The sequence below is a fragment of the Falco cherrug genome, chromosome 19 (genome assembly GCF_023634085.1).
Source record: "Falco cherrug isolate bFalChe1 chromosome 19, bFalChe1.pri, whole genome shotgun sequence".
Lineage (NCBI taxonomy): Eukaryota > Metazoa > Chordata > Aves > Falconiformes > Falconidae > Falco > Falco cherrug.
This window is the reverse complement of record NC_073715.1, coordinates 835168-847432: the sequence shown is the minus strand read 5'-3', so window position 1 is coordinate 847432 and position 12265 is coordinate 835168. Positions and strand designations below refer to the sequence as shown.

General features: G+C 51.8%; 1 protein-coding gene across 1 annotated transcript; it reads left to right on the top strand.

Moving 5' to 3' along the window:
* The first annotated feature begins 4239 nt into the window (after window positions 1-4239).
* Window positions 4240-5190, top strand: LOC102051739 (olfactory receptor 14C36-like). Its single transcript, XM_005432740.2, has one exon. The coding sequence runs from the start codon at window positions 4255-4257 to the stop codon at window positions 5188-5190; it is 936 nt and encodes a 311-aa protein (XP_005432797.2). The 5' UTR covers window positions 4240-4254.
* The last annotated feature ends 7075 nt before the right edge of the window (window positions 5191-12265 follow it).

Sequence of the window (12265 nt, the reverse complement as noted above, 5' to 3'; positions counted from 1 at the left end):
TCACGGGATGTCCATTGCCAAGGACACATTCAAAAGCACCTTGTCCTTTCTGGGTATAAGGTTCACCGGAACCACATGTCCACTGGGGCTGCAGAGGCATCACTGGCAGCAATGCCTTCTCCTGCAGCACTGCACAGTCCAGCCCTGCATGTCTCTGGTCCCAAGGACAGCATGGATTGCTCTCCTTAGGGACATCTCATTTCACCTTCACAGTGACCTCTGCCCACCACCCCAGCATGCTCTGCAGCAAAATATTTTGCTTGCGTGTGACCTTGGACACTTGGTACCCATTATTATTTTTGTAGTTACATGTCTGAGCTTGGCCCAGGTGACACAGGTGTGGTTCAGGGTAACTGCTCTGAAATAACCTAAATCAGGGAGAGGAAGGGGAAAAGTCTTATTTAAGCAGCATGAGGAAGCCTTCGGATCAATAACCTCACATCTTCTTGGGGAATTTAGAGATCCTGTGGGTTTACATGGCAAGGGTTTGGGAGTGGTTTGGAGGTGTTTGTAGGGCTGGCAGAGGTGAGAAGAGATCAAGAGCTGACTCCATGACCATAACAGCGACTTTCATTTGACTCCAAAATGGACCAGCCCCTGCCCAAACCTGAGCCAATAAGCAATCGCAGTGGCACCTCTGTGATACCCTATGGCAGAAAGGACAAAGCAGAAAGGGTGAGGAGTGAGAATGATGTGAGAGAACAACCCTACAGACATCAAGGTGAGTGAAGAAGGAGGGGAGCAGCGAGACAGAGGCTTGGTGGGATCCTGCAAGCCAGTGGTCAAGTAACCACCTACTGACAGTCACAGGGCAGCACAGTGACAATGCTCCTTTATGTGTCTGTAGGTTTACTGTTTACATCAGTATTCTAGCACAGCTGCCAGATGGGCCAACAGCTGTGATGCTCCCCTGGATCTGAAACCCTGCATCATTCGTGTCCACCTTGGTACTAGGAGCAAAGCAATGGTGGAGTCTCGTCTCCCAGGGGCAGTGAGGCAGGAGAGCAGCAGAGTGCAGGCCCCAGGTCATACACTGGCAGGCTGTGGCCTGTGCAGAAGGAGGAAACACTCCTTCGGGTGCCTGGAATTGCCTCACCGGTCTAAACCGCGTGGTGGATGCCTGGGCTGTTGGAGGCTGCTGTCCTTGCCGAGCAGCTGTGCTGAGCTCTGCCACCTGCCTTGGCACTTGGTTCCCTCAGGGTCACAGCTCTGTCTGCAACAGGACAGGCTGCAGCTGCCTCTGCGTGGGCCCCTGGCTGAGGGCACTGCTGCACATCTGGGCTGAAGGCCCCCAGCTGTGGCACCAGCCCAGCTCTGCCTGGCCATAAGGCAACCTGGTACCAAGTGTCCCCGAGCCCGGGGGTGCAAAGGCTTTGCTTCAGAGCAGAGACATGGCCTGGGCAAAGGAGAGCTGAGTCTTGAGCCCTCGGACTGTGCAATGAAGTGCTGAAATGGGCTCTGCAGGGCTTACTGAAGCACTGAAGACATCCTCCCTGCCCCTGCCTGCAGAACCACCAGACACACACATACACACACGCTCTTTTAGGAGTACTTGGATCCTTTGCTGCAGTTTTCCTGGTGTCCTCTCTAGTAATGGGTTAACAAAAGTTGATACTCCTGCAGAAAACTTTTTCTAGTAAGGGAATTGCCACTGCTGGAAATAAGTGTGTCCCCCCAGGTGAGGCAAGGCCCATGAGGGATTGCCTCATCCTGCTGCCCAGCAGGTTCCCCTGCAGCCCCAGGGACACCTGGAGGGAGCCCAGAGGGGCAGAGGAGGGAGGCAGGGAGAGCTCAAAAGCAGCCCTTGGTGGGGGGCTGCTGAGAGCTCCCTGCTGGAGAAATCTGCAGAGCCCTGGAGCCGGTAAGTGTGTGGCTGCAGGGCAATGCCTCTGCAGTTCCTAGCCGGGTCTGCAGCAGCTGGGGCCCCCCCCAGCCTGTGAGACCGTGTGGGAGCCTTTTGCTGTGGAGGAGGCCAGTGTGCTGCAGAGCAGGGCTTCCCTGCTGCAGCGTGGGAGGGCCAGGGCATGTGGGCTGCCTTGTGCCAGGGCCGGCTGCAGGGCTGTGAAGGTGGCTGTGCAGGCAGGGGTGCCCAGGGCTGTCCTTGCCAGCAGGGTCCCTGCAGCCCAGGGGGCTGTGTGCTGGGGCAGGGGCTCTGCCGCCTGCCAGGGGCAGCTCTCAGCCTGCCGGGGGCTCCCGTGCGGCTGCGGGGAGAAGCTGTGTGTGCAAGGAGTGACCCCACACAAGGAAGTGCTTATCTGTTGTTAAGAGGGTGTTGTGTGCTTCAGGGCTGCTCACAGATTCCGCTCACTGCCAGAATATTTTCCATTGGTGGTTTCAAAAATTAGTACAAAGCAAGGTTAGTGTAAAGGTAAAGTACTTTCTTGAGTCTGTTTCCGTTTTATACTCTTGGGGAATGGGTTGGAATACACGATGAAGGAGTTCTTAATAATGACAAGTCCCCTAGACTCCTCAATCGTAACTTTGAAATATCAGAGGGTTTTATTTGAGTCTTCCTATGTGCATTCAGTCACTCCTTTCCCACGGACAAAAGGAGCTTTGCCTTTGCTGGATCCACCAGGCTCAGTCTCACCTGACCATTATTCCACCTGCAAACAAGTAACCTGTGCCCAGCCAGTGCCCTGCAGACAGGCAGCTTTGTGTAGGGCCAGAGCACAGAGGATGTGATGGGATCTGTGAGCGCTGACGGGGAAAGACCTGGCACAGGGAGATACCTCCCACAAGGAAAATCTCCTGGCAGAAGCGATATGATCAGGGACTGATAGGAAACTTCAGACAGAATTGTTGTTGAAGGGAGAATCAGAAAGCTCTCTCTGACCATGTGCAGTGCAGACCCCTTTCTCTGAGGCATCCCCCTGGCCTGCTCTCCCCCCAGCAAAGCCTCTGCCCTCAGGGCTGGGGGTCCCGAGGCGTGAGCCACCCCCTCTGCAGCCAGAGCTCCAGCAGAGCCGCGGTGCAGCTCTGCAGCCACGTGCCCCGGTCCCTCTGCAGAGCACAGGGGCTGAGAGCAGCTGCCCGGCAGTGTTGGTGTGTGGGAGGTGGCGAGCAGAGCTGGGCAAGGGCAACGCTGCCCTCAGTGCCTGGCTCGCTCGCCCTGGACACTCTTACCTAGACCATCAGTGCAATTTTACTTCTTTCTCTGCCGTTTTGGGTTAGTTTTATTCTCTAGCTCTTGCTGTCAGGCTCTCTGGGGATGGGTGTTTCAGCTGCAGAGTCACACTCTGACCTTGTGGGTCCTCTCCTGCAGGTGTGTCCATGGGAACAAGTGTCCCAGCTTTCCTCTCAGCTGTGGGGCTGTGGGCAATGCCCTATGTGGGGCTGGGCAATGGGCTGGTTCTCCCTGAACCTGATGCTCTTGTTAGGGCACTTGGCTACCTCCTTGAAGTTCCCTTCCAAGCAGCGAGTTGCCCTCCAGAATGGAAACCTGTCCCCTCGCACCCATTAGTGATCTGAAAGCCCCACGTAGAAGCGTAGAGTTTCTGTGATGGAGAAAACACTGTTGGGGTGGGTGAAATGAGCTGTGTATCCTTTGCTGTGGGTGGGATGCTGAGTTCTGATGAAAGTCTACAACCTTTACTGGTCTGTGGTGGGTCAGTCCGTTCTCAGCAGTGCCTTGTGGTATTTCAGGGTAACATGGGAGTGTGGCCACCATTCATCTCAGGAAGGTGCAAGCCCATAGAAACTGGGAACCTGATGGACAGACCGCCTCCCCTCACTGGGCACTCACCCACAGGCAATCCTCTTGCCTCACAGACCTCACTCTGTTCCCCCGGAGGGCAGCAAAAATGCTCTGCTTTTCTGACATCGGAGAATACGCAACAGGAGAGATGGGGGGGAGCTGTGAAAAAAACTCAAGCTCTCTTACAATGCCTTCACCCTTCCCGTTCCTTAGCACTGGCGCTGCAGACGCTGACCAGCCCTTCTGCGTTGGCACTGGTTTCAGAGGACAAAGTTAAACACCAGGACTGGTCCCTGCCCCCACCCACTGCTGCAGAGTGGGGCTGGCTGGTCAAGAGCCCGTGGGCAGATGCCCTGCTCTTCATCACCCACACGGCCAGCACCAAGCAGGGCTGCAGCCACACAGCTGCAGGAAGGTCTCCGAGAAAAGAGAGGGATGTCTGTGTGTGACGGGGGGATGGTCTGTGGGAAATGGCTTTGATTTTGCTTGCAGAAGTCTCCCCTAAATTATCACTGTCTTTTTCTCCTGTGACAGGACCATATGCCCAGAGGCAGCACATGTCCAACAGCAGCTCCATCACCCAGTTCCTCCTCCTGGCATTGGCAGATACGCGGGAGCTGCAGCTCTTGCACTTCTGGCTCTCCCTGGGCATCTACCTGGCTGCCCTCATGGCCAGTGGCCTCATCATCACCACCATAGTGTGCGACCACCACCTGCACACCCCCATGTACTTCTTCCTCCTCAATCTCTCCCTCCTCGACCTAGGCTCCATCTCCACCACTCTCCCCAAAGCCATGGCCAACTCCCTCTGGGACACCAGGGACATCTCCTACCCAGGATGTGCTGCACAGCTCTTCCTGATTGTCTTTTTCCTTTCAGCGGAGTGTTCTCTCCTCACCGTCATGGCCTATGACCGCTACGTGGCCATCTGCCAGCCCCTGCACTACGGGACCCTGCTGGGCAGCAGAGCTTGTGTCCACATGGCAGCAGCTGCCTGGGCCAGTGGGTTTCTCTGTGCTGCGCTGCACACGGCCAATACACTGTCACTGCCGCTCTGCCAAGGCAATGCCCTGGGACAGGTCTTCTGTGAAATCCCACAGATCCTCAAGCTCTCCTGCTCACACACCTACCTCAGGGAAGTGGGGCTTATTGTGATTAGTTCCTGTTTAGTCTGTGGATGTTTCATTTTCATTGTTCCGTCCTACGTTCAGATCTTCAGGGCTGTGCTGAGGATCCCCTCTGAGCAGGGACGGCACAAAGCCTTTTCCACGTGCCTCCCTCACCTGGCTGTGATCTCCCCCTTTCTCAGCACTGGCATGTTTGCCCACCTGAAACCCCCCTCCATGTCCTCCCCATCGCTGGACCTGGTGGTGTCAGTTCTGTACTTGGTGGTGCCTCCAGCAGTGAACCCCCTCATCTACAGCATGAGGAACCAGGAGCTGAAGGACGCACTGAAGAAGCTGATGCAGTCAGGTGTCTCTCAGCAGCACTGAACTGCCTGAATCTCCTCACAAGGCATTTGCAGGTCATCTCTGGAACTTCCTGTGCATTTAGCATTTAATCTGTGACAATCCTGTTTGTTTTGCAATGCCTGCATGGAGTCCACTTCCTCAAAGGAATGAACCTAGCCTGTTTGACCCAGAGGCCTTTATACGTGTGCTTTGGGGGATGGTGCAGCTGGACTCCTGTGTCACATCTATGTAATAAAAGAGTTTTTTCCCAGTACTGATATCTGGGAAGTGCCTGGTAGAGGAAAATACCAGTGTAGATTTAAGCTGGGTGAGTCTGCATGGTGTGGGCACACAGCAGGTCGGGGCACACAGCAGGTGTGCAGATCTAGGGGTCATGGTGAAGGAACCAAGGCAATTAAGGAGAAGCACTGAGGGGCCTGCTCTGTGCCATATCCCCTGGACACACCACACAAGCTGCCCCAGATTCCCCAAGAGGTCCCTAACACCACTCCTTTCCCTTCTTTGTCTTACACCCCAGCCCCCATCAGGAACATCTGTTGCATGGCCACCTCTGTCCTACTCCAGGGCTCAGTGAGACCCAGATCCATTCCTATTTTAAATGTAAAGGCAGCCACTTTCAATATAAAGGCAGCCTTGTTCGCACTGACACTTGTTACACACAAGTCCCATAGCTCTTGTCACAGTTGGTGTGGTGACGCAAGTCGAGACAGACTCAAAACCACTGTATATGCGTGGGTGAGTTCAGGCAATATGGCTAAAATGGCATTTATTGTTTTAACATATTGCTTATATATCTTAGACAGTACATGTGTCAGATGCTGATAGGCTTTATGTCTTCTCCTTGCTTGCTGTTTGCTGTTGCTGTAGGCGCCCGTATGCTGCGGTTTTAAGTTCTGGTTTTTTCACATCCCGTTTACATGCCTGACATTTTTGTAGATGTCTTAAAGGTACGCGACTAAGCCTTCAAAGTCAACTAACTCATTAGCAGACCGACTGCAGACCCCAACAATTCCCCTATTTTGTTTTTGAACAGCTGTGTGCTGTTTGCGGCAGGTGTGCTGTGCGCTGCAGGGCCCTTGGCAAATACGACACAAACTAGGCAATAGCAAACAAACAATACCGCCAACTGAGTGAATTGATGCCAAAAAACCCCTGACAGTTTCTCAGGTTTTGGTAACATGTTGCTGCAATGTGGCACCTAAATCCATGCAGTACACGCCATCAAGATCCTCACAGCCATGTCCCGAGTCAACAACAAAAACTCAATAGCTGCTCTGTTTTGTAAAATCGCATGTGGTGGCAAATCATCAGCTAACAATCCCAAAACACTAGAGGTTTGATTTGCATTCTTAACTACCTAACAAATAAGGTGATTTAACTCTTTTAATGCTTTCCCTGCTGCTGCTCCGGGTAAGAGAAGAGCTGCTGCAATACGTTCCCATCAGTTCCATGACTCAACTACACCATTACATGTTCCATCCAAAGCTATACTGTGTTTAAACACATTATGCTTATCAGCATGAGCACATATTGATTTATGTGGGTGCCATGGTGCCATCATGGCCTCCCGGTACATTAGCATCTACATAAAAACAACTATCAGCATTCAATGTGCCAACAACATCAATTTCTTGTGGGTTACCATTATACAGAGTTAACCTATTATCCCAAATACCAAGGTTTTCAGTAAGATCCTTCATTACTCAAAGTCTTTGATGAAATCGTACATTCGGCTTTTGTGCAATAATGTCTGTTAACACACGTTGCAAGTCAGTTTTGAGGAAGGGCACACCAACCAGGCATGTGTGGGAGGGTTGACTGCCTTGCACCAGAGACACACCAAACCGGGATGGGTTCAGTTGCTGTGCTAAGGAGACCACACATCAGTTGTTGGGTTGACTGGTGGCAGCCGTGCTCCCACGATCCAGCACGCTAATCTCAGGCTGCACACAGCGAGCTGCTATCCATTGCAGACCTTCATCTGTAAAGACACAAGCATAACCTCTCCCCCAAGGTAACAATCTATGCAGTCCTGACCACTGCCTAGTACAAGGTCTTTCATGCCTGCTAAGACGCCTTTGTGCTTTGGCTGCTTATTACCAAGTGACACAAAGTGCCGCACAATGGGAGGCACCGCATGGTTGGCAGAGATTTTCAAAAAGTTCAAAACACAGCATGCTTTCTCTGAACGTGCCTCTGGGGTCATTTCCTTCATTCCCCCTTCTTGTGTTTCAAGCAGGCATTTGAGAGTATTGTTCATGCGTTCAACGATGGCTTGGCCCGCGGGGGAATGGGGAATACCAAATTTGTGGGAGATCCCCCACCGGGAAAGGAACTGAATGATGGACTTGGAGCTATAGGCAGGTCCATTGTCCGTTCTGATTTCAAGGGGGACACCGAGCACAGACAAAGCACGTTGCCAGTGCCAAATGACCTCACGACTGGTCTCACCTGTGTGGGCAGTAGCAATCATTGCAGCAGAATATATGCCTATTGTAACATGGACATATTTTTGTCTGCCAAACTCGTTGTAATGACTGACATCTGTTTGCCAAAGTTTTAAAGCTTGAAGGCCTCTAGGACTGACTCCAAGACTGGGTATGGAGGTAACATTTGGACAGTCTGGACAGGCTGCAGCAATGCTGCATGCAGCAGCCTGAGAGAGACGCTTTTGGCCAAGTTGATGATACCAGGATTGCCAAATACGATGATAAAATTGGTGGGCTAACACGGCCTGCTGGTGGGCATCAGGAACAGGCAGTGACAGAGCCACAGAAACTAGAGCATCAGCTCTAGCATTGCCTTCAATTAGAGAACGGGTAGGGAAGAACAGCCGTAAAATGCATAACATAAAATGGAGAGCGGCGTTTCCAAATTCCTTCCCAACCTAAAGTCTAAGCTGCTAAAAGTTTGGGATGGTTGACATGGCCAAGGACAGTGATATCCAACTTGGGAAGGAGGGCTGCCACATAGGCTGAATCAGTAACAAGATTAAGAGTGCCTGGGAAGAACTGAAATGCCAAGGCCGCAGCTTGTAACTCTTCAACTTCCAGGGTTCCTTCCAAATATACAATTTGGGAATGCCATTGCCCGTCCTGCTTCCAAGCAGCAGTGGCTTTTCATGGTTTTCCAGACCTGTCCGTAAACACTGTGTCACCTTTGACTGGGCATCTCTGATTTAGCTGCCGTGGCTGCAAAGTTACATCTACAGTCATTTTCAAAAGTGGATGAGGTGGATGATGGTGCTGAACTTGCCCTTGAAAACTGGCAAGAGCCACTTGAAGGGCAGTAGCGTTTGACAGCGCCCATTCAAAATTGAATTGTTGTACAGGGATAATCACAGCTGTTGGATCCACTGCAGTCAACTCTAAACATCTTTTTCAGATTCTTATGATCAAGTTGACAAAATTGGACCATCCAACAGAATTTTTCTTAGACTGCAAAGGCAAATCCAACCATACTGCAACAACCGACTTGGCTTTGTCTGCTTTGTCTTCTGGATCTAAAGGAATGGTGAACATACAGCCTTACAGATCAATAACTACAATGTCCCACTCCATTGGTATCACGGTGGCAGACGGCAATCCCGGCTGCAAGGCCCCCACGGGGGCCATCACTGCATTGACTTTACGCAGGTCATGCAGCAATCGCCATTTCCCTGAAATCATTTTCATCACAAATACAGGGCTGTTCCACGGGCTATGTGACTCTTCAGTGTGGCCCGTGTTTAATTTTTCCTTAAGTAATTCATGCCGGGCACACAGCTTTTCCTGCTACCCATACTGGTCTGTCGGTCAGCCAAGTAGACCAAGGGGAGGCTGTTTCACTGCCTGCAGTACAGTGGCCCCAGTTAAAAATCCGTGGTGATCCAAACTCCCCACTGTCCTAGACAATCTCGGCCCCACAGAGTGAGTGCTGTGGTAGTAACGTATGGCCGGACGGAGGCAGTCTGTCCTTCTTGTGTTTTGATCTGTATAGGTTTTACAGACAAGTAGCTTGTAGTCACGCCCCCCCGACCTACATCTCCCGCTGCGTTATTTACCAAAGGCCATTGAGGTGGCCAGTCCTTGCTTGATATGACAGTTGCGTCTGCTCCGGTATCCAGAAGACCGCTCAACTTCACTTGTGCCGGAGTGCCTCCCGACAACGCCAGAGTGCGGGTCATGTTGGGTCCTTGTGGAGATGGTTCTTGTGTCCAAGACACTTGAGGTATTCCAGTGGAGGTGAATCCCTCATCACCCTGCTGTCTAGGCTCTGTTTGGGGAACAAAACTCTCAAAAGGCACAAGCTGAGCAAGGCGTGTATTTTTTGGAATCATAACAGGAGGCACAGGTGTAGAAACTAAGGCACATATTTGATCCGTAAAGTCTGCATCAAAAACACCAACATGGACTTGGTTATTTTGGACTTGATCTAACACTAGGGTGGACCACTGAGCCTGATGTTGAGGGTTGGCATACTGCCCAGTACCCATCAACACGTCAGGCCCATTACCAACCCGGGGATCATCCTGTGCAAGGTTCATATTCTGCAGCCCTTGCTGTTCCACCGCTGCCCGCCATGTGCTGTGGGAGACCGCTAGTGGCACAGGTTGGAAAATGATCTGCGCCATCTGAGAAATATCGAAAGGAGTCCAAGTGTCCATGGTAAGCAAATGTAAGAATTGCTTTGTAACCGACGAATTCACCCCGTACTGAGAAACAGGTTTTTGCAAGTCCTGCACTATTTTCCAAGCAGGTGCTGTATGAACCTTGGGATTACCAGCAGCCACGTCTCCTGTTATAACAGGACATGCATGCAGTGCAACAGTGGAAGGAGTAGTAACATCAAGGAGCGGTCTACCTGTATGTCCTACTAAATTCCAGTTTCCCTCTTTCTGTACCCCATCTTTTACAGCCTGCCAAAATTGCCGAGGGCCACGTGGCATTACCATTACGTTGGATACTGGATTTCTACCACCACCACATTCATCGCTGCCTCTGACTGATAACCTTGTCGTAGCTGGACATGATTCCCGATTTTTGGCATTTCCACCCTGCGTAGGCAGGGGAGGAGCAGAGGGGGCAGGCGGGAGGGGAGAAGCAGCTGTGGGAGGAGGGAGTGGGGGCTGCCATAAATGTCGGTGGGACTCAGGGGGGCAGGGATCAGTCCGCCGAGGTTTCTGCTTGCCGTCCTCATCCTCGGAATCACTACCGAACATAGGTCGATGCCATTGGGCAGATCTGGGGGCTTTGGGACACTGAGGAGTGGTACTGGTAATGGGCACGGATTCTCCCCCTCCCCCACGACCTCACCCTCTTGTCTGTTGACTGAAGGGTGATCCAGGGGAGGTCTGGCTGATACACCCCCACTGACGTCTTGCTGACTTTTCAAGCCCCCCACAGCATCACTAAGCGGTGCCCATGTAGCCAAAAGCCACGACACCTCTTTGTCCCCTTTCGCCGCAGCTTCTAACAGTGTCGATCCTAAATTCTCCCAGGTCGACACACTAAAAGCAGTCATGGTGGATGCTTCTACTCCTTGTCTCTTGGCCCACAATAACATACATCTTAACCAGAGCCCATCTAAAGTAGTTCCACGCTGCTGTAACACTAACTTCAACACTGACAGCACCATGGTATCTTCCTTAAATTAGTCCCCATGCTGTACCTGTTGGCTCACATTTCTGGTGTCACGTTCTCCTGGGATCTTGCAGCCGCTCCACTGCGCTATTCTGCTTCACCAGGCTCCATCTTCCCAGCAACCCGCTGGTCACAATCTCAGGATCTGTTCCTGACACCCCTTACCGGGGTCATGTCGGCACCGTCTCAGGGTCTCCTTATGATACCCCTTATTGGGTCACATCAGCACGTTGGGGTCACCAGTTGTGGTGATGCAAGTCAAAACAGACTCAAAAATGTGGAGTGGCTGGAAGAAAACGGGCATATTATGAGCAATCCAGACCAAGTAACTTGATTGTAATAACAGGCCGCAGCTCTAACAAGCTGCAGGTGTTGTGAAGGACATGTGCAAGGCCAAGGGAGACAAAGAAACTGTGTATTCACAGAGAGGTAAGAGAGTTGGACAGATAAAAACAGGATGCCTGCACAAGGGGGGAGCAGTGTGTGGGCACCGCACTGGGACCAACAACTTGGGAGGTGGGAGCGTGTGAACGAGCAGTTTTAACCGATCACCTTTTACATAACAAAGCGTGCGTAGTGTGTGCATTTTTAGCTGTAGAGTATAAATTGGTGTGAGTCTATTAATAACGTGGCACTAACTTGATCTCATTGGTCATATAAGTTGTGTCTGAGCCTACTGCATCAACAAGTGGCGCCCGAACAGGGACCCTCTTGTCCATGCTTCCAGGAGTGCAGAGGCGGCTCAGAGGGGGCAGAAGAAGCTGGCCGTAGCAGGCGCTGCCTCGGTGCCTGGGAAGATGCGTGCGCACAGCCGTTGGAATCTCGCCCCGATCAGGGGAGCGGTCGGGGAGGAGATGGGGGCCATGCTGAGCAAAGAAGAAGCGGCAGTGGTGAAGCTCCTCCAACATATCCTCTCTCAGAGAGGGTTATCTTGTGATGAGGGAAGCCTGAGGAAGTTGCTGTCATGGGCTCAGCAGCAAGGGCTGATCCCCTCAGTGAGCGCGGCTTTTGCGTTAACAACTTGGGATAAGACCAGCGCGGCACTGTGGGAGGACATTAGGTCAGGCTCTGAAGAAAGTGCAATATTCTCCACAATGTGGAGGTTGATTTTAGAGACTTTAAAAGAAATGAAAGTGGTCAGCAGACGATTGTATGATGCTGCCACGGAAGGGGACTCCGAGACAGGAATCCATTTAGCACCTTGGTGGCAAATTCTGACTACTCTTCACCAAGTGTGGACTAATTCTACTAACGGTGCCAAACCAGAGGAAGCTGTAAATTCCACCAACAGCACGAGTGCTAAACCAGAGGAGGCTGTAAATTCCACCAACAGCGAGACTCTTCTCAACACACCACCAACGATGGCGATTCCGTCCACACCTCCTCTGCCCCGAAAGCTCCTGTCACTGATTGCTAGCTTGCTAAAGAAAGTAATACTACAAGTATATTTTTTTTTCTGGCTTATTAACAGATGT